Raw genomic sequence first — 23,001 nt, 5'->3', positions numbered from 1 at the left:
ACGGCATTACCATTGCTGAATCCCCCACTATCAACATCCTCGGGGGGTTACCATTGACCAGAATCTCAACTGAACTAGCCATATAAGTACTTTGGCTACAAGAGCGGGTCAGAGGCTGGGATTCTGTGGCGAGTAACTCACCTTCTGTCTCCCCAATGCCTGTCCACTATCTACAAGGCACAGGTCAGGAGTGTGATGGAATACTCTCCACTTGCCTCGATGAGTACAGCAAACACATGGGAACACCACCACCTGCAAGTTCCCCTCCAAGCCACACACCATACTGACTTGGAACTATATCACCATTCCTTCTCTGTCACTGGGTCAAAATCCAGGAACTCCCTTCCTAACAGCCCACCCCACATGGACTGCAGCGGTTCAAGAAGGCTGCTCACCACCACCTTCTAAAGGTCAATAATGGATGGGCAATAAAATGCTGGCCTGGCCAGCAAGGACCATATCCCACGAACAAATAAAAAAAAATTCCCCATCATCAAAATCCTGGGGGTGTCCACTGACCCGAAACATAATTGGACCAGCCACATAAAAGGTATGGCTACAAGAGCAAGTTGGAGATTAGGCATTCTGTAGCAAGTAACTCACCTCCTGACTACCCAAGGTCTGTCCACCATCTACAAGGCTCAAGTGAGGAACAGGATGGAATACTTTCCATTTGTGTGGATGAGTGCAGCTCCAACACTCAAGAAGCTCAACACCTGCATGATTGGCATCACATCCCCACCTTAAACATTCACTCCCTCCACCACCAGCACACAGTGACTGCAGTCAAAAGATGCACTGTAGCAACTCACCATGGCTTCTTCGACAGCACCTCCCAAACTTGCCTAGAAGGACAAGGGCAGCAAGCACAAGGGACCATCATCATCTGCAAGTTCCCCTCCATGTCATACACCATCCTTACTTGGAAATATATTGCCATTTCTTCATCGTTGTTGGGACAAAATCATAGAACTCCCTATCTAACAGCGCTGTGGAAGTATCTTCACCACAGCAATACCAGAAGGTGGCTCACCACCACCCTTTCTCAAGTGCAATTAGGGATGGGCAATAAATGCTGGCTTTGCCAGCAATGCCTAAATCCCAGAAACAAATAAAAAAAGACGGACATGTTTCGCAATGGATGCATGGTTTCAAGTTAGTTATTTATGAGAAAGAATGAATAGTCTGATTGAGTCCAAATTTGGTAAAATCTTAGGTTGTTAATGTGACAAATTTACAGATACACAAATACAGTATAAATAGTTGCCACTATACTCACGTATAAATTCTAATGAAAATCTAAAAGCCATTTAAAAATACTCATGCAAATAATTTACTGAAGAAGATACCGATCAACAGTGACACAACATAACTTGCCTTCTCCCCATCTAGCAATTTCTTTTAAAATTAGTCATTACACGTTAATGGCCCGAGGTTCTTCAAACAGTGTAATCTGCAAGTTATGTGAAAAGTTACAGTGATCTTCCTGTAGGATGGTTATGTCAAGATTTTGAGAATCTCATTAACATATGCCAAAATGAAAAGAAAATGCATTAAACATGTGAAAATCAGCATAGCCAATCTCAGTCCAAGGAAAGTGCTGAAATGATGCCATATCCCTTCTTTTAAATTAAAATTTCAAGCCATCAAACTATTGTTTATGTGCATTAAGCACACATGGAAGTTTTTCTGTTTTTAATGGAAATCATTCTAGTGGCATAAAGATGCATTGAAAGATTCAGAAAATACACTTTAGGTCTCCGAGAAAAATCTGCCATATAATACCAGAAATATGACTTTGGAGATTATTTTGCCTAAAATTTTAGGCATGCATTTACAGCCAGTTCAGAACTGCTGTAAATTTAGGGAATTCACAGAGTTGTCCTTTTGTATGAGAGTTGGATCTATGTTACTAAGTGCCAGAAGGTTTTGGCAGAGGTTGCACTAAATTGGCAGAAGAAATCAAAGTATTTTGTACATAGCATAAAAATTGGAGTAGATCTTTTATGCCTGAACTTCCTTGATCTTTTGCACAGAAATGGGCATTAAGCCACAATTGTCATTTTGTTGCCATAACTTTGCAGAAAATTCCAGGTTACTAAGTCTACACAACATCTGTGCATGGTGATCTCCACGGCTCGCACCAACAATGCCCTGTAATAGCCGACACAAGATGCATCATTCTAAGACAGTGTAGTCAGCTTCTATTCTGTGCACTATTATAATCCTCGTTCAACCTGTCCACCATACACATCTAAACGCACAGACAGGTTCCACCCTTATCAATCAAGTACAAGTTGCCCTGCCATCAGAGAATATCAGTAACGGAAGAAAAAAGCTAATTTCACCAAAATGAGAAGAGATGCAATAAAATATTTGTTCATATACTACAGTTGCGAATTGAAAGCAGTTTGATTGCTTGGAGGAATCAACCTATGAAATTGTCTGTCAACCAGAATATGACACTGTTCACTTGTGTTTCAAGAAAGATGACATTTTAGCAAATAATAATTTCAAAGCACTTTAAAGATAATAGCTAGCCACCCATATACAAATAGTAAGAACACTTTTCTTCTTAATCAGGAAATGTCAAATATGTTGGTAAAGCCTATTAGCATAAATCTGTTATAAGCGAATATGTGTTTATAATTAAGAGCTTACACAAATCTATGTAAATTTAGTTTGAATATAAGTTTCAAAAATTGAAATAACTTGGCAAGCAAATACGAACAAGTCATAACTGCCAAAGAAAGAAATTGCGCAAAAAATTTATCAATTTCAGAATCTGTTTTCAGCAAGCCTAGCATCTGGGGTTAATAGATTTCATGAGAAAAATATTTACTCTATTTATTTATTTTTTAAGAGAGGCAAAGCTTATTTTTACAACTGAAAAAAATAATGTAGCTAGTGAAAATATAAACTATCTTTTGAAAGCATCTACACAATATGTGTATAGGGAAATTCAACCTCACATGGTGCACAATACTTCAGGAATAGAAAACAACATGATACTTCAATCCAATCACCTACCAGCAGCCTGAAGGACCAACTGTAATCTTGCTTTGGCTTGTTCCGCAGGGGGCTGCAAAACAACAAAGATAAACCCACATCAAATATAATGGATTTCTGTATTAATGATGACACAGTCCAAGGGATTTTCATTCATCAAGAAATAAAAGAACAACTGTGCATGACAATATACAATTCCTTGTGTAAACAAAAAGACACAGGACTCAAAAATAGTTTGAATGATTGGTGAAACAACCTCAATTTCTGATTTAGAGTAGAATACGAGGTGCCCATAAAAATAGTAAACGTGGTTAAGAAATTTCACATAATTTAAGAGACGATTTCCAGTTACAAGTTTAACATTTTTGCAGAACATCACTTGAGATAATATCTTCTTATGGCAGTGCTGCTCTAATAACTGAGACATAATGAAATGTAAGTTAAGTTGCCGAAAGATATAACAGTACTGTGACCAACATCTTGTACAATTTCCATCCCTCAACTCAAAAAAGTACTTTGTTAGGAAAAAAAACACTTCATTTTTACAAGCATACTGAGGTATTATAAAATAACCAAGTCCCAACAAATGAAAGGATGTAAAGTTTGTTTAAATTCTTTGTAGTTTGGGATCATTAGATTATTTGAGGATTTGCATAGTCAGTTCATACACATGTGCCACCAGAGCTCCTTGCAATCCCATTCAGCAAAGAAATGTTCACATTTGCATAATCCTTCAAAGGGATCAACCTCCTCCGCCCCCACACAAATCCTCAGATTTAACATTACAGCTTCAAGTATTATCAAAATTACAGTTTCTGCAACTTTGTGTGATGAAAATATATACACCACATTGCAAAATGGTTTTGTTAAGGCAAACTGGGGACATCGAAACAATATCCAGAGACATAAAAACATCAACATTTATACTGTAATGCCTGTGAGGTAGTTTATGTGGATGCTTTTGAACAAAATATATCATTATGTTACTGGTTCTGCCCATTTTTTTCCCTTCCCTCATCTGCTGAAGGCATTGGATCCTTGCTGGGATACCCCTCCAATCCTATGGCCAACTTGCCCAAAATGGCCATTTTTCAGGTATCGCAGTGAGCATTAACTGCCTATTTATTTATGGGGGCTATCACAGTTAAGCCAGATCATGTCCTCATCTACCTAAGTGTAGAACAGGGTCACTGAATAGGTTCCCTAACCAATCCCTTCGCAAGTCTGGATTGCTGAGGCCACTTGTAGTATCACTGACTGTCATTACCCCTGCTGAAATCAGGTAGCTTACAGCAAGATGGAGATCAGACTTGGCTATAATAATTCCTTTCGATAAAAGATTTACATTTATATAGTACCTTTCATGACTTCAAGACATCCCAAAGCATTTTACAGCTAATTAAGTACTTTTGAAGTGCAGTCACTGTTGTAATGTAAAAATGTAGGCAGCCAATTTGCACAAAGCAAGCTCCAACAAACAGCAATGTGATGATGACCAGGTGATATGTTTATGATGTTGGTTGAGTAAATGAGTAAGTCATTGAATAACTCAGTGAACACCACTCTCTCAAAAACACCTAAAATGTCCCAATAAGTAGCAGTCTATGTAAAAATAAGAGTCTTTCAAAGTAACAGTGGAGCATTAATTGCACCGGTATCAGCTTCAAAATATAATTTACATCAGCAGAAAAACAATAGAGCTCATCATTTCTCAAGAGTAACTGCTTTTATAATGCTCTTGATCTTTGTAATTAACTTGGGAAAATACACATGAATATGCTGGAAAAACACAAATTAGATCGAACAAATTTTATAGTTATATCTTCAAAGCTTCTTTTGCTCTGGTCAAAACAATCCTATAAACCATACATGTAAACAAGTCATTTACAATTGGCATGTGAAGAATACATTCAACTAAAACTACATTTAAAACTTACTGCAAAGTAAGTGAAAACAAATAAACAAAGCTGGAGTAACAAAGCAGATAGATCAATTGGGCCAGAATTTATTGTAGTCGGCAAACCATTGCCACTGACCATTGAATTTCTAAAACCTTTTGCACTGGAAGTTACTCTAAGTTAGAGACCCAAACAATGCAGCACTCTCCACAGGACATCTGGGACATGTGAGAATAGCATAAGCAGCTGTTTATCTCTTTAAACAATCAGATTGAAACGCATAGATCTGAACCAGGAAGTGTATGTTACAACTGTGAATTCAATGTCAAACCAGGTACAAAAAGCAAAATAAGGAGAGATAGAAAGATTGGACTAAGAGAGAGTAAAAGGAAAAGAAGTTTTTTCTTCTATCTCCAACAACAATGAAAATCTGAATGAAAGAGACTTCTACAAGTAAATTTTCAGTGCCAGAGAAGTTGTTTGGCAGTAATTAAGATTTATCACACCATTAAAAAGGGTATTTAGACTGGAATGGACAAGTCCCAATTTTCTGCGGTGAGTTTAGTTCAATTCTATGAAGTCAGTAGAGGAACGTCAAGCCGTTCAATACGTTTGAATGAGAAACCATACAGCAAGATGTCATTTATGCATAGCTTATGGAACAGCTGTGCATCTCAGATAGCAACTTGTAGATTTTCTGCTTTTATTTCAGGTTTACAACAGTTGCAGTTTTTTTTAAAATATGAACTTTTCATTCATTAGTGGGATGTGGGCATCCCTGATAAGGCAAGCATTTATTGCCCATCCCTAATTGCCCTCAAAAGGGTGGTGATGTGCCGCCTTCTTGAACTGTTGCAGCCTGTGTCGTGTAGGTATTCTCACAGTGCTGTTAGAGAGGGAGATCCAGGATCTTGACCCAGCAATGATGAAGGAACAGCAACATATTTCCAAGTCAGGATGGTGCGAGACCTGGAGGGGAACTTGCAGGTGGTGATGTTCCCATGCGCCTGATGCATTTGTCCTTCTAGGTGACAGGGGCCGCAGGTTTAGGAAGCACAGTCAAAGAAACCTTGATAAGTTGCTGCAGTGCATCTTGCAGATGGTATACATTGCAGCCAAAGTGTGCTGGTGATGGAGGGAGTGAATATTTAAGGTGTAGGCTGCTTTGTCCTGGATGGCGTCGAGTTTTAAGGGCTGCACATCCAAGCAAGTGGACAGTAATCCATCCCCTTCCTTACTTGTGACTTGCAAATGGTGGAGAGGCTTTTGGGAGTCAGGAATTGAGTGACTCCCCATAGAATACCCAGCCTCTGACCTGCTCTTGAAGCCACAGTATTATGTGGCTGTTCCGGTTAAGCTCTGGGTGCGGGTGGTGGGTGTGGGGGCAGTGTCCAGGATCCCTTACCTGCATCGACAGGCTGCAGCTCCTTCAGTGCTGGATCCCGTATAAATGTGGAACACGGACTCGTCCAGGCCGCAGAAAGTACAGGTGGCCTGGGAGTCCGTGAACCTACTTAAAAGCCTATTGCACGGGACTGCTCTGTGCAGCACCCTCCACCCCAGGTCTGGACGAGTCCGTGTTCCACATTTATACGGAGTGTGCGAGGTTGCAGCCCCTATTTGAGTATCTGAAGGGGCTGCTCCTCAAATTCTGGCTGCACTTCAGTCCCACGCTCCTGATCTTTGGGCACCCGGTGCGGAGGGGCTGGGGCCGGGAGGAGGATCTCCTCGTCGGTCTGCTCCTGGGCCTGGCCAAGGTGGCAATTCACAGGTCCAGGTTGCGGGCCGTCGGGGGGTCCGTCCTCCCCGATTGCCTGCCCCTCTTCCGCGGTTACGTTCGCGCCCGGGTGTCCCTGGAAAAGGAGCATGCGGTGTCCGCCGGTACGCTTGAGGCCTTCCGCGACCGGTGGGCACCGCAGGGACTGGAGTGCATTGTTGACGCCGAGAATGGCATTTTAATTTGAGTTTTTTGTTTATTTATCTGGTTTTAATAAAGTTATTTTAAAAATATAAGTATGTATATAAAGGGGGCCTGAGGAATAAAGGCCCCCTCAACATAAAAAAAAAGAAAAAAAAAAACGGGGGTGAGATACAGAGTAAAGCTCCCTCTACACTGTCCCCATCAAACACTCCCAGGACAGGTACAGTACGGGGGTTAGATACAGAGTAAAGCTCCCTCTACACTGTCCCCTATCAAACACTTCCAGGACAGGTACAGTACGGGGGTTAGATACAGAGAAAAAAAAAATTATTTTTTTTTCCTTCAGTGCTGGAGGGCCTATTAACCCTCCAGCTTCTGGAGTCCAGGACGGCGAACACGCTCTCTAGTCATTAATCGGCCATTCCTTTGAAAACCATATTGGGTGACTATTTCCAACACAGTGTGGGGGCGGGACTCGAATTTGGTCCGGACTCCAGAAGGAAAATCCAGCCCTGTCTGTCTCAATTAGGAACCTTCAAACTGATTGCTTCAAGAGTCATTCTGTTGCTTGCCCTGCTCACACAGACCACAGAGCACCTATAGAGGGCAACACACTGCATCAGATACCTGGTGATACTGTCATCACTCAAAAGCCTGTGAAGCATTTTTGGACAGCAAGCAACGTTTCTTCACCACTGACTGCAAAATCCGGCCATTACTGAATCTGGTTCCACCATCCTTTCAGACTCAAGGTCTGCTCGGGTCTGCAAATGAGTCAAGACCCGACCCGAGTCCGTCAGAACAATCAACCCCGAGCCCAACCCAGCCAGAGTCCTTCCATTTTTTCCCACCCCCGACCCAACCCAATCAGTTAACTCACCTTCCGTTTTTCACTTTGTTCCTTACCCACACAAGCTTAAAATATTTGTAGCAAAACCACCTTTAAAGTCCAAAAAGTAAATTAACATTAGAGTCACTTACCCGAGGTGGTGATAGAGCGTGTCTGATCCGGCCCGACCTGAGCCCAAATGCCGGACCCGGATGTGCGACCCGACCCCGACATATTTCGTCAGGTCCCGTCGGGTTTGGGTACCAGCCCTTTATTTCAGACAGTGCATTCATGATCATCACAAATCGCTGCAAAAAATTCTTTGCATCTCCCCTCTGGTTCTTTTGCCAATTACCTTCAATCTGTGTCCTTTGTTAACTGACCCTTCCATCAATAGAAACAGTTTCTCCTTATTTACTCTATCAAAATGCTTCATTATTCTGACATCTGTGCATGGATGCTTCCAGTATTTTCTATTTTTACTCATACAAAAGTTACTACATGGCTTAACCAGAAATTCATAGCATTCTAGACATCATCAAGGCACCAATGTGCACAGACATTCACCAAACATGACTATTTCAGTCTAACTGTAAAGAATGAGGTACAGTTTTGCAAAATTGGAGAACCAACAAAAGGGAAACTAGCCGACAAACATTAGTGACATCCTCCCAAACTGTATATTTTATTCGGCCAAGACAAAGTAGTTGAAAAATAAATTAACCGCAAAGAAGTCGAGAAACTGGCAACAAAAATTATAAGGGGAGCCATATTAAATCACAGATGTAATAACAAGCTGAAGCCGTAACGTTCTTTTTTTAAAAGAATAAATATTCAAAAAGTATCTTTCTAGCAACAGAAACAAAAATTAATTACTCAGGAGTTAACTAAATTGTACAAGTACATTTTGTGTGTTTGCTCTGTTGCAACAGTACCAGTAATGTCGAGCAGGATTTAAACAATGAGTGCAAGTTTATTGTATAGCAAATCATGTTGGCTCAGCAAGAAGCCAAATTGACAATTGATGAAATGGAAGATATATTTAAGAAAGAAAAAAATCTTCATGGGCTGTAATTTGATGCTGTAGTAGCCCTAGATAGAACTGTCAATACAAGTCTAAGTAGTGTTAACAGCATGTAACATTTATATTGGGATAAGTTTGGAATATGCACCAAATATTTCTATTACATTAGAAAAATCAAATATATAAATTATTGGAAGATCTATATAAAGATATCCCGTATGAATTAATTTCCTTGAAAAATACAAGACAAAAAAGACAGATGAATTTGTATTATAGTTAAACCTTATTCCTTTGCTCACAAGCATTGAACTATTTCTGAACGCAATGACAGAACCCTAGAATTGAGCTCTGTAGCCCCCAACCCCCACCCTTCCCCCAAAAAACAAGAGCAGCATAATCTGGTCACAAAAACTGCATGCACTATAACTTTCATTCTCAGACTCAGGATTCAAACACACTGCCATTTGAAATAAGTAGTCCCCATAAATAGGATTCTGTATATGCCACTTATTTGTTTATTTAGGTTTTATTTAAGTGCTGCCTCTGTGGCCACTTCTGGCTGGCAGCTAAAAATAAAGAGAAACATTTAAGAAAGGGTGCACGCATTTTCATTTGTTGCACATGTTTATTTTGCTCACTACAGACAATAATTATAAATTCAATATTAACATGTGGCTGCGAACTTTTTTGGACTAATTCATTAATAAACTATAAGCATCTAATGACACTTTCCATAGGGCAGGGCTTGTCTTCAAGCACAATATCCAGCAGGATCTCAGCTCACATTTCATTTCTAGCTCCATGTAGACTGTCTCTCTTATTAGAAGTGCAACCTTCCAAGTGCCTACTTTATAACTAAACATGCCCCAAGTTCAAACCTTCCAATACCACAACAGAAATTTAAATCCAGTGGCCGGGATTTTATTGTCAGAGGCGAAGGGGCGACACTCACTGCTGACCTGTTGAAATGCTGCCCACAAGAGATTTAGCAGGTTCTATAGCATCGACTTCCCCTGTTCAGACATGACTTGGTTTCTGGTCCCATCGAGAGGGAATCTCTGGCATCCAGCAATAGTGATGTCATCAAGCATGCTAAGCAGCAAATCAGATTGAAGAATTTTCAGACAGCAAACCAGGCAGTAAGAAGCACAGATTACAATTAACTTTTTAATCATTTTACAGGGAGAAAACAAAGTAAAAGTAAAAGCTGAAATATCAAATTTAAAGCAATTTTAGAAATCATTGAATTTTGTTCCACACATGTAAAATTAGCTTTTCCAGAGTGGTTGTTCATCAGTAAATATGATTAAGTACACAATTAAAACTCAGTTAAATCTCTTTCGACAAGGTTTATCTTTTCAATGTTTTTACAGCGAGAATAGTACGTAAAAAGAGTTGAAGTCCTTTTTTTATTCTTTCATGGGATGTGGCAAGGCTAGCATTTATTGCCAATTCCTAATTGCCCTTGAGAAGGTGATGGTGAGCTGCCTTATTGAATCGCTGCAATCCATCTGGTGCGGGTATACCCACAGTGCTGTTAAGGAGAGAGTTCCAGGACTTTGACCCAGAGACAGCGAAGGAACGGCTTGGAGGGGAAATTGCAGTGGTGGTGTTCCCATGTGTCCGCTGATCTTGTCCTTCTAGGTGGAAGATTTCACGGGTTTGGAAGGTGCTGTTGAAGGAGGTGTGGTGAGTTACTGCAGTGCAGCTTGTAAATGGTACACAATGCTTCCACTGTGTGTTGGTGGTGGAGGGTGTGAATGTTTAAGGTGGTGGATGGGTGCTGAGCAAGCAGGCTACTTTGTCTTGGATGGCGCCAAGCTTCCTGAGTGCTGTTGGAGCCACACTCACCCAGGCAAGTGGAGAGTATTCCATCACACTCCTGACTTGTGCCTTGTAGATGGTGGACAGGCTTTGGAGAGTCCAGAAGTGGGTTACTCGCCACAGAATTCGAAGCCTCTGATCTGTTCTTGTAGACACAGTATTTATGTGGCTGGTCCAGTTCAGTTTCTGGTCAATGGCAACCTCCAGGATGTTGATAGTGGGGGAATTCAGTGATGGTAATGCTGTTGAATGTCAAGGGGAGGTGGTTAGATTCTCTCTTATTGGAGATTGGGTGGCACAATGGCGCAGTGGTTAGCACCGCAGCCTCACAGCTCCAGCGACCCGGGTTCGATTCTGGGTACTGCCTGTGCGGAGTTTGCAAGTTCTCCCTGTGACCGCGTGGGTTTTCACCAGGTGCTCCGGTTTCCTCCCACAGCCAAAGACTTGCAGGTTGATAGGTAAATTGGCCATTATAAATTTCCCCTAGTATAGGTAGGTGGTAGGGGAATATAGGAAAGGTGGGGATGTGGTAGGAATATGGGATTAGTGTAGGATTAGTATAAATGGGTGGTTGATGGTCGGCACAGACTCGGTGGGCCGGAGGGCCTGTTTCAGTGCTGTATCTCCCAATAATTCAATAATTGTCATTGTCTGACATTTGTGTGGCACGAATGTTACTTGCTATTTATCAGCCCAAGTAAAGGCCTGCTACCCGACCCGTACCCGACGACGTGTCGGGTTCGGGTTGGGTCGAGTTGCACCTCCGGGTCCAGCATTCAGGCTTGGGTTGGACACGCCCTATCACAGGTAAGTAGCTCCAATGTTAATTTAATTTTTGGACTAGAAAGGTGGTTTTGTTACAGTTATTTTAAGCTTGTGCAGATCAGCAACAAAGTGAAAAACGGAAGGTAAGTTAACTGATGGTAGGGTCGGGCTGGACGCGGGAAAAACATGAAGGACTTGGACCAGATCGGCCTCGGGTCGGATGTGGTTCTGTCAGGTTCGGGTCGGGTTTTTTTTTTTGCAGACCCGAGCAGGCCTTTAAGCCCAAGCCTGAATGTTGTCCAGATCTTGCTACATATGGACACAGACTGCTTCAGTATCTGAAGAGTTGTGAATGGTACTGAACATCATAGAATCATCAGCGAACATCCCCACTTCTGACCTTATGATGGAGGGAAGGTAACTGATGAAGCAGCTGAAAATGGTTAGGCCTTGGACATAACCCTGAGAACTCCTGCATTGACGTCCAGGCACTGAGATGACTGTCTTCCAACAACTACGCCATCGTCCTTTGCGCTAGGTGTGACTCCAACCAGCGGAGCATTTTCCCCGATTCCCATTGAGTCCAGTTTTGCTAGGGCTCCTTGATGCCATACATGGTCAAATGCCGCCTTGATGTCAAGGGCAGTCACTCTCACCTCACCTCTTGAGTTCAACTTTTTTGTCCATGTTTGAACCAAGGCTGTAATGAGGTCAGGAGCTGAGTGGCCCTGGCAGAACCCAAACTGAGCGTCACTGAGCAGGTTATTGCTGAGCAAGTGCCACTTGATTGCACTATCAACACCTTCCATCATTTTGCTGATGATCAAGAGTAGAGTGATGGGGTGGTAACTGGCCAGATTGGATATGTCCTGCTTTTTGTGGATAGGTCACATCTGGGCAATTTTCCACATTGTCTGGTCGATGCCAGTGTTGTAGATTGACTAGGGACATGGCTACTACTGCAGCACAAGTCCTCAGTACTACAGCCGGGGTGTTGTCAGGATCCAGAGCCTTTGCAGTAACCAGTGCCTTCAGCTGTTTCTTGATATCACGTGGAATGAATTCAATTTGCTAAAGACTGGCATCAATGATGCTGGGGATCTCAGGAGGAGGCTGAAACAGGTCATCCACTCGGCACTTCTGGCTGAAGATTGACTGTAAATGTTTCAGCCTTTTTGTTTGCACTGATGTGCTGGGCTCCTCCATCATTGTGGATGGGGACATTTGTGGAGCCTCCTTTGTTTAATTGTTCACCACTGTTCACAACTGGATATGGCAAGACTGCAGAACTTAGCTTTGTTTATTGCATGCTGCTTCTGCTGTTTGGTATGCAAGTAGTCCTGTGTGGTAGCTTCACCAGGCTGACACCTCATTTTTAGGTATGCCTGGTGCAGCTCTTGGCATGCTCTCCTGGACTCCTCATTGAACCAGGGTTGATCCCCTGGCTTGATGGTAATGGTAGAGTGAGGGATATGCTGGGTCATGAGGTTACAGATTCTGCTGCTGCTGATGGCCCACAGCGCCTCATAGAAGCCCAGTTTTGAGCTGCCTGAATCTATTTCACTTAACACAGTGGTAGTACTGCACAACACGATGGAGGGTATCCTCATTGTGAAGACGGGACTTCGTATTCACAAGAATTGTACAGTGGCCAGTACTACCAATACTGTCATGGACAGATGCATCTGCGACAGGTAAACTGGTGAGGACAAGATCAAGTAGGTTTTTCCCCAATGTGGACCATGACATCTGGCTGTTCACCCTCCCCCAGAAGAATATCCTGCAGCTGCTTAGTGACATCCTTGACCTTGGCACCAGGGAGACAACACAACATCCTGGATTCATGTCTGCGGCCACAGAAACGTCTGTCTGTTCCCCTGACTATTGAATCACCTATCAGCATGGCTCTTCCAGTCTTCCCTGTAACCCCCTGTGCAGCTGTGCCACCTGTGGTGCCATGGACTTGGCTGTGGCTGCACTCCCCTGATGAACCATCACTCTCATCAGTATTCAGAACTAAATACCTGTTCGAGAGTGAGATGCACTCAGGGGTCTCCTGCACTACCTGCCTGTTTCTTTATGACTGCCAGGCAGTCAACTGTTCCCTCTCTCCCTGCATACTCTTAAGCTGTGGGGTAACCACATCTATAAATGTGCTATCCATGTAGCTCTCATCCTCATGAATGCACCGCAGTGTTGCCAGCTGCTGCTCAAGTTCCAAAACCCGGAGCTCAAGATGCTGCAATTGACAACACTTCCTGCATAAATGGTTCTCCAGGATACGGGAAGCATCCTAGAGCTCCCACATAAAACAGGAGGTGCACACTCGAGGTTGAAGCAACCCTGCCATTCCTTTATTTATAGTTGACCCTTTGCTACTGCTAAGAAAATGTTAACACTACTTAAACACCTTAGAACTACGAATAAAACCTTCCAAGTACTGATAAATCCTACTACTAATGAATACAGTTCACTAGTTAAAATAAATCTTACTCAAAAAAGATAATACTCACCTGCTACTCACTTGTTCCTTATTATTAATACTTAATTTTTTTACTCGTTTTTAGTCTGCCAGTCATTGAGACCCTATAAGCCAGCTAGTTACGGATATTCCCGAACAGCAGTTACTCACCAACCAATCACCTTATGGCTTTCTTGTGATGTCACTGTTAACTTTTTTTTTTCAAATTCAGGCCTGCCTGTACTCCTGTCTGTTGCTTTCCTGAAAGGTAAGTGCTGTAGGCCGTGATCCTCGGCCTTTATTTAACTGCTCCCCGCTCCGTGTTCCTCCTGCAGGTCCGCTCCTGTCCGCTGCTCTCCGGGAAGGTAAGTGCTGTATCACGCGATCCTTAGGCTTTATTTAACTGCTCCCCGCTCCATGTTCCATGTTCCTCCCGCAGGTTCGCTCCTGTTTGTTGCTCTCCCGTCAAGGCAAACAAATGACGAGGATGAGATATAGAAGAGCAGGCTGAAACTGCGCAGAGTGGTTCGCGAGGTACATGGTATGTAATGTGTGTCTCTACAAATAAAAACTTTTAAGTGCATAAAAACCAGGCTCCTTCACAGCCTGGCTTTCTAAATTATAACAATGAGTAGAGTCCCAGTACATTTTGCAGAGGCTTTGTAGGAAACAGTGAAGACAGTGACTTCAAACTGCCTGGGAGCTGATCCAGAGTTGTGCAACAAAGGGGCACCATACTACCAATTGTGGATGCAGATTTCCCGGCTGGCAATGTATTTTCCTGGAGTCAGACCACTCTGGACTGAACTGAAACACTATCAGCGAACGCAGCACAAACCCTTACTACAGGGAATTCCAAGGTTTACAGAGGCACTTTCATCAATTATGTTACCAGATAGGTCTAGCAGAAAGAAAACAAAAGACTTGCATTTATATAGTGCTTTTCACGACCACCAGACATCTCAAAGCTTTACGGCCAATGAAGTATTTCTGAAGCGTAGTCACTGCTGTAAAGTAGGAAATGCAGCAGCCAATTTGGCATATTCCCACAAACAGCAATGTGATCGTGACCATTCTGTTTTTGTAATGTTGATTGATGGATAAATATTGAACAGGTCATCAGGGATAACTCCCCTGCTCGTCTTCAAAATAGTGCCATGGGATCTTTAACATTCACCAGAGCAGGCAGATGGGACCTCGGTCTTATCCAAAAGACAGCACCTCCAACAATGCAACACACCTTTAGTACTGCAATGGAGTCTCAGCCTTGATTTTTCTGTTCATGTCATCAAGTGGGACTCGAACCCCAAATTTTGTGATTCAGAGGTGACAGCACTACCAACTGAGCCAGAGCTGACACACAGAGTGAAAGAGAAAAGGTATACAAGCAATAAGGTCGATTCCACAATGAGGAGCTGTCATAATCATTCACTCCCACAGAAAATCTGTTTTGTTACCTTTGGACACAGCCTTTCAGCATGTGATTGAGCATTTATTGAGGGAGAACAAAGATATAAATGAAAAAATGAGACACACTTATAAGGCCACATAACTAATGTATTTTACTGAGATTGCTTGTGAAAGTTATATAAATCTGAAGCACTATCAGGTCCTGCTCTCTCCTGCCAAAATGGTTCACTATTTCAGCATCATCCCAGAATGTAAAGATAACCCTCAGCTTCTTTTCTTACTGACAAATGGTTTTTGTAAACAGTGACTCCTGACAACTCATCTGGCGCCCGATGTCATCAGAGTGCTCTCATGTACAGAACAGTCTCTTGCTGTCAGTAAGGTGCTGCGCATGCGCAGCCTACGTTCTCGCCAGGACTAATTTGAGCAAGCGTGTAAAAACGTCATTGCTCCCCCTCGCTGCTTCATCCCCACCAGCTGCTCGCTCAGCTCACCGTTTCATCCCCATCAGCGGCCCGCTCTGCTCACTGCTTCAAACCCCAACCCTGTTGTTCACTCGCTCCCATCCGCTGCTTCATCCTCATCAGCTGCTCGCTCCACTCACTTCTTCAAACCCCAACCCCGTCGTCCACTTGCTCCCACTCGCTGCTTCATTCACATCAGCTGCTCACTCCACTCACTGCTTCAGACCCCAACCCCCTCGTCCACTTGCTCCTGCTCACCGCTTCAAACCCCACCTCGTCGGCCACACTCGCTCCCTCTCGTCGCTTCATCCTCATCAGCTGCTCACTCCACTCACTGCTTCAGACCCCAACCCCCTCGTCCACTTGCTCCCACTCGCTGCTTCATTCCCATCAGCTACTCGCTCCGCTCACTGCTTCAAACCCCAACCCCATAGTCCACTTGCTCCTGCTCACCGCTTCAAACCCCACCTCGTCGGCCACACTCGCTCCCTCTCGTCGCTTCATCCTCATCAGCTGCTCACTCCACTCACTGCTTCAGACCCCAACCCCCTCGTCCACTTGCTCCCACTCGCTGCTTCATTCCCATCAGCTGCTCACTCCACTCACTGCTTCAGACCCCAACCCCCTCGTCCACTTGCTCCCACTCGCTGCTTCATTCCCATCAGCTACTCGCTCCGCTCACTGCTTCAAACCCCAACCCCATAGTCCACTTGCTCCTGCTCACCGCTTCAAACCCCACCTCGTCGGCCACACTCGCTCCCGCTCACCGCATCATCCTCATCAGCTGCTCACTCCACTCACCGCTTCAAACCACCTGCCTCCCTCCATTGGCCACTTGCTCCAGGCCTGGCTGCTTCATTCCGCCCACCCTCACTCCCTCCCGCTTCTCCTCTCCCCCAGTCTCTCGCTCGCAGTCTCCTTCCCCTCCCCTGCCTATCCCCATCTTGCCACCCTCTCTCTCTCTCCCCCGCTTCTCCTGTGGGGAGAAAGAGCAGGTGGGGTGGGGAGAAGCAGGGGTGGAGGGAGGGGGAGAAGTGGGAGGGAGTGAGGGTGGGCGGAATGAAGCAGCAAGGCCTGGAGTGAGTGGCCGACGAGGTGGGGTTTGGAGCGGTGAGCGGGAGCGATTGGACGAAGAGGTTTGAAGCAATGTGCGCAGCGAGCCACTGATGGGGATGAAGCGGCGAGGGGGAGCGAATGAATGATGAGGTTGGGGTTTGAAGCAGTGAGCGGAGCGAGCCGCTGATGGGTATGCAGCGGCCGACAGGTGGGGTGGGGGGGGGGGGGGGCGGTTGAAGCGGAGACCGTGTGGCTGATGAAAGGCAGCAGCGAGGCCGGGAGCGAGCGGCAAGCAGACGGATGTGAGAGGCTGCGCCAGGGATGAGAAGTGGGATATTGTTGGGGGTGGAGTGGGATCGCAGCGATTGAATTTGATTTTTTATGATGAAATTGAGCAGCACCATCTTTAATCCTGGCAGCTGCCTAAAACATCACAGACAGTGACATTTCAGTGCATGAGGCTACACTTGCGCATGTACAAGTACTGTGCCACCTAGTGGTTGCGTTGTCAGCAAACAAATCCTTTCTTAAACCCCTTTCCTCTGCCTTCTCCCCATTCACTTCTAAAAACAAGTGCAATGAGCTCATGGTTTTCTTTTGTCACTAAGACTGAAATCAGCTGCCTCTGCTGCTTCACTCCCTTCCCCGAGCCCACCGGGGCAAACTCCCTTGAAGGTTCTCACCTGCCCAAGCCCTGAATGCGTATTTTTCTCTACTATCTCTCTTATCTCTCCACATGCTCTCTCCAAGCTCCTACTCCTTCGATCTATTGCCTTCTCTTTGAATAATACCATGGGATCACTTACCTTCATCTGAAAGACAGACAGCACCTTGGCTTAATTTCTGATTCTGAAACCAATGACCACTCAACTTCACTTCAGCCCTCATATTGGCTGATATTGCTATTGGTTCTCTTTCCTCAGCTACAGTCCCCCTTCCCTTCAAGACTGCTGTCATCACCCTTCTACTCAAGAAACCGACCCTTGACCTTGCCATCCTTGCAAATTATCACCCCATTTCCAACCTCCCTTTCCTCTCCTATGTCCTTCAACTTATTGTCACCTCCCAAATCCATGTACACCTTCCTATAACTCCATGTTTGAGTTCCTCCAACCCTGCCACTGTAATGAAACAGATTTCACCTAAGTCACAAATGACAGTCTATGTGATTGTGAAAATGGTAAAGTATCCCTCCAAATCCTTCTCAACCTGTCTGCAGCCTTTGACACACTTGATCACACCATCCTCCTCCAACACCTCTCCATTGTTGTCCAGCTGCATGGGACTGCTCTCGCCTGAGTCCATTCTTATCCATCTAATTGTAGCCCGGGTATCACCTGCACCTTCCCTTCTTGTTCCTGCACCGTTACCTCCGGTATCCCCATGGATCTATTCTTGGCCCCTTCTATTTTCCATCCACATGTTACTCCTTGATGACATCATCCAGAAACACAGCATCAGTTTCCACATATTCGGCTCTACCTCACCCCCACCTCTCTCAACTCCTCCATTGTTGCTTAATTATCAGCCTGTTTGCCCAACATCTAGTGTTGAATGAGCAGAAATTACCTGCACAAAATACTGTTGAGAATGAAGCCATTGTTTTTGGTCCCTGCTGCAAATTCTATTCCCAGCTACCAATTCCATCCATCACCCCCTACAACTCTGAGTTTGAACCAGACTGTTCACAACCTTGGTGTCATATATGACCATGAGCTGAGCTTCCAACCACATTTCTGCGCGATGACTAAGACTGCCTACTTCCACCGACATAACCACCGAACATCGCCCAATTCCGTCCCCCCGCCTCAGCTCGTTTGCTGCTGAAACACTCATCCATGCCTTTGTTACCTCTAGACTTGACCATTCCAAGGACTCCTGGTCTGTCTCCCATCTTCCACCCGCCATAAACTTAAGCTCAGCCAAAACTTCTCAATACTCAAAAATCCTAACTCGCACTAAATCCCATTCACCCATCACCCCTGTGCCCGCTATTCTATTGGCTACTGATTGAGCAACACCCCACTTTTAAAATTCTCATCTTCATTTGCAAATCCCTCCATGGTCTCACCCCTCCTTATCTCCAACTTCCTCCAGCCCCACAACCCTCTGAGATATCTGCACTCCTTCAATTCTGGCCTCTTGTACATCCTGATTTTACTCACGTCAACACTGGCGGCTATGCCTTCAGTTGCCGAGGGCCTAAGCTCTGGAATTCCCTCCCTAAACTTCACCAATTCTCTTTCCTTCTTTGACACATCTTAAAACCTATCTGTTTGACAAAACATTTGGCAATATGCCCCAATACTTCATTGGACCAGAAACATATTGATAATGTGCTCGGTCTCTAGAGTGGGACTTAAACCCACAACCTTCTGACATAAGTGACAGTGCTGCCACTGAGCTAAGGCTGAAGCTTACATCATGCAGTATATAGACAAGTACAATGTGTATATTGTTCACAACTCCTCACTACAGCCAAAAGCTAATCAAACTGCCCTATTGTGCCTTTTTATTTGCATAGTTAAGTAGAAACACTACTACATTTCTTATTATCAATTCATGGGATGTGGGCAGTGCTGCCAGGCAAGCATTGATTGCTCATCCCTAATTGCTCAAGAAGGTGGTGGTGAACTGCCTTTTTGAACCGCTGCAGCTTGTGTGGTGAAGGAACTCCCCGTTAGTACTATTGTTAGGAAGGGAATCACGGGAGTTTGACCCGACAATGAAGGAAGAGTAAGGTTATTTCCAAGGCAGAATGGGAAACTTGGGGGTGGTGGCGTTCCCATGTGTCTGCTACCCTTGTCCTTCTTGATGGTAGAGGTCGTAGGTTTGGGAAGTACTGTCAAAGAAGCCTTGGCGAGTTGCTGCAGTGCATCTTGTTGATGGTACACACTGAGACACAATACGCTGGTCGTGCTGGGCTCCATCATGGTTTAGGATGGAGATGTTCATGAAGCTTCCTCCTCCCATTAGTTAACTACCCACCACCATTCATGACTGGATGTAGCAGAAGCAAAGCATTGATCTGGTCTGTTGGTTGGGGGATCATTTAGCTCTGTCTATGGCATGTTGTTTCCACTGTTCACCATGCATGTAGTCCTGTATGGTAGCTTCACCAGGTTGGCATTCCATTTTCAGGCATGCTTGGTGCTACTCCTGCCATGCGCTTCTACACTCTTCATTGAACCTGGCTTGATGGTAATGGTAAACTGAAGAATATGCCAGACTATGATCTTACAGATTTTGGTAGAATACAATTCTGCTGCTGCTGATGGCTCACAGAGCCTCATGGACGCCCGATTTTGAGCTGCTAGATCTGTTCATAATCTATCCCATTTCGTACCATGGTAGGGTCACTCAGCACAATAGATGGTGTCCTCAATGTGAAGTTGGGACTGCAGCTTCTCAAGGGCTGTGCAGTAGTTACTTCTACCAATAGCATCACAGGCAGATGCATCTACGACAGGTAGACTGGTGAGGACATAGTCAAGTAGGTTTTCACCTCACCTTGGCTCTCTCACCACCTGTTCCAAGCCTAGTCTGGCAGCTACATCTTTCAGAATTCAACCAGCTCCGTCAGTAGTGATGCGACTGAGACACACTTGGCGATGGCCATTTCAGTCTTGTGGGACAGTTCTCCCAATTTTAGAATACGTCCCCAGAGCTAGGAAAGAAACCAGCAAGCAGTACCTCAAAAGTGGTAATTTCCAAATTACTCCAGGTACCACACATAAGTGAGTATAGAAATAGGAGGATCGAGCAGATGAATGCATGGCTGGAGAGATGGTGCTGAAGGGAGGGCTATAGATACCTGCGACAATGGGGTCAGGTCTGAGGGAGGTGGGACCTGTAAAAGCCGGAGGGGTTGTGCCTGAACAGAGTCAGGACAATGCCCTTGCGGGGCAATTTGCTAATGCTATTGGGCAGGGTTTATTCTAACTTGGCAGGGGTGTGGGAAACAGGCGGTAATATTAGAGAGCAAAACCAAGGTGCAGAGAGAATTGGGAGAGATGGATTGCACTAGAGTAGGAACTGTAAGGCATTAGGTGGGGTCAGAGTAGGAGGGAATGTAATAAGGTCTAAATAGGTTTACTGTATGTAAATGCGGGAGTGTGGTAAATAAGGTTGGTGAGCTGCAGGTGCAGAGTCACGTGAGAAATTATGTTGTGGTGATAACCTAAATTGGGCTCAAAAAAGGGCAGGACTGAGTACTAAATATTCTTGGATGCAAGGTGTTCAGGAAAGATAGGGAAGGAAAGAAAAGAGATGGGGTCGTCATACTGATTAAGGCGAACATTATAGTGCTGAGGAGACAGGATGACCTAAAGGGATCAAGGACAGAATCTATTTGTTAGAAACAAGAAACAACAGATATACCAATACACTACTGGGTGTATTCTGTAGGCCATCAACTAGTGGGAAAGATATAGAGGAACAGATTTGCGAGGAAATCACAGACAGGTGCTAGAATTACAGAGTAGGTATAATGGGTGACTTTAATTATCCTCATATAGACTGGGATAATAATAGTGTGAAGGGCAGAGAAGGGCGAGAATTTATGAAGAATGCTTAGAAGAATTTTCTAGATCAATATGTTTCTGGTCCAATGAAGGAGGAGGCATTGCTGGATCTGGTTCTGGGGAATGAGGTAGGTCAAGTGGCTCTAGTGCCAGGAGGGGAACATTTAAGGGACGGTAATCATAGTATCATAATGTTTAGGTTAGCTATGGAAAAGGACAAGGAATAATCCAGTGTCATGCAGACCTCCCACCTGCCAAGAATGAGGCATATTAATTTTATCATATGAACATTGATTTTAAACTGTTGCTGGAGCGAGGAAATGACTTGTTAAACAGATCAGCCATGGTTGGAAAAAATATTTGCATACTAACAGACAGTGATTGGAGGGACAAAGTGGCTATTCCCTGCTCCAATTTAACCCACATGGACTTTGAGCACCTGGTATTGTGTGTAAGAAGAGACATTCCAGGGTCGGCTAAGACAAGAGAATCCACAAACAGACGTGGTCAGACCAGCTAGTCACATGACTAATCTGCTTGGCAACCTGGGTTTTTCTGAACTGTACAAAGAGTTTGTACTGAGAAAGACTGTTTGCTCCTGGAGTGAGAAGACCTCTCCTGTCTGCTCCCATCTCTTTCTCACAAGCCTCTGGACCCACTGAGGACACATGAAGTACAAGAGAGAAAAGTCTCCGATATCGAACAAGGTTTAAGAAGAATACTGGGCCCCAACAAAAAGCAAGACCTATTTATAATCAAGGACTTTACAGTGAGTTCAAAGAACAAGTAACCAAAATCATCTTCAGATATTGCCTCAAACTTTTCCACTTTATTTTTCTGCTCTTTTCTGTCTCTATCTGCATGTGTGTATCACATATGCATGTTAGTGTGCATGCGTTGCATATCCGTAGGCGTTAACTGAATTAGAGGATAACTTTAATAAAGTTCAACCTTTTTTCTTTAAACCTAAGAAAACCTGTTTGGCTAGTTTTTTTGCCTTATAATTGGAAGTTAGTGAACAAGGATTCACTAAGGGAGAGCTTAAAAAAAAGGTGTGTTTAAAATTTAACCCTGTTATGGTAAGGCGGAGGCAAAGGCGGAGGGGGAACCCTACATCCCTTTCTCACCTGGCTGTAACACCAGAGTAAAATAATTAATTGGGGGAGGGCTAACATCAATGGGGTCAGAACGGATCTGGCCCAGGTAAACTGGAACCAAAGATTGGCAGGCAAAACTGTCATTGAACGATGGGCTGCCTTCAAAGAGGAGATAGCTCGGGTACAGTCAAGGTACATTCCCAGGAGGGGGAAGGTAGGGCAAACAAATTCAGAGCTCCCTGGATGACAAAAGAGATAGAGAGTAAGTTGAAGCAGAAAAGGGTGCATAATATAATTGAGAACCAGGCAAATTGAGAGGAAGTGAAGAAGAAATAAGAGAAATAAAGAGAAAGTATGAGAAGAGACTGGAAGATACCATAAGAGAGATCCAGAAGTCTTCTACAGGCATATAAATAGTAAAAAGGTGATAAAAAGAGGAGTCAGGCTGATTAGGGACCAAAAAGGGGATTTACACATGGAGGCAGGGGCATGGCTGAGGTACTAAATTAGTACTTTGCATCTGTCTTTATCTAGGAAGAAGATGCGCCCAAGTCATAGTGAAAGAGGAGGTAGCTGATGGGCTAAAAATTGATAAAGAGGAGAAATTAGATAGGCTGGTTGTATTTAAAGTTGATAAGTCACCAGGACTGGATCAGATGCATCCAAGCATACTGAGGGAAGTAAAGGTGGAAATTGCAGAGGCGCTGGCCATAATCTTCC

At 44.2% G+C, this 23,001-nt stretch overlaps 1 protein-coding gene across 3 annotated transcripts in view; it reads right to left on the bottom strand.

Moving 5' to 3' along the window:
- Positions 1-23,001, bottom strand: part of rsrc1 (arginine/serine-rich coiled-coil 1) — a 563,128-nt gene that overhangs the window by 216,734 nt on the left and 323,393 nt on the right. For all 3 annotated transcript variants that reach the window (XM_068042148.1, XM_068042149.1, XM_068042151.1), the window contains exon 7: positions 3,031-3,082. In XM_068042148.1, the coding sequence (XP_067898249.1) occupies positions 3,031-3,082 (52 nt within the window). The remainder of the gene's footprint in view (positions 1-3,030; positions 3,083-23,001) is intronic.

Source organism: Heterodontus francisci, chromosome 11 (assembly GCF_036365525.1).
Source record: "Heterodontus francisci isolate sHetFra1 chromosome 11, sHetFra1.hap1, whole genome shotgun sequence".
NCBI classification, from domain to species: Eukaryota; Metazoa; Chordata; class Chondrichthyes; order Heterodontiformes; family Heterodontidae; genus Heterodontus; species Heterodontus francisci.
The sequence above is the reverse complement of the archived record's forward strand: the minus strand, read 5'-3'. Positions and strand labels throughout refer to the sequence as shown.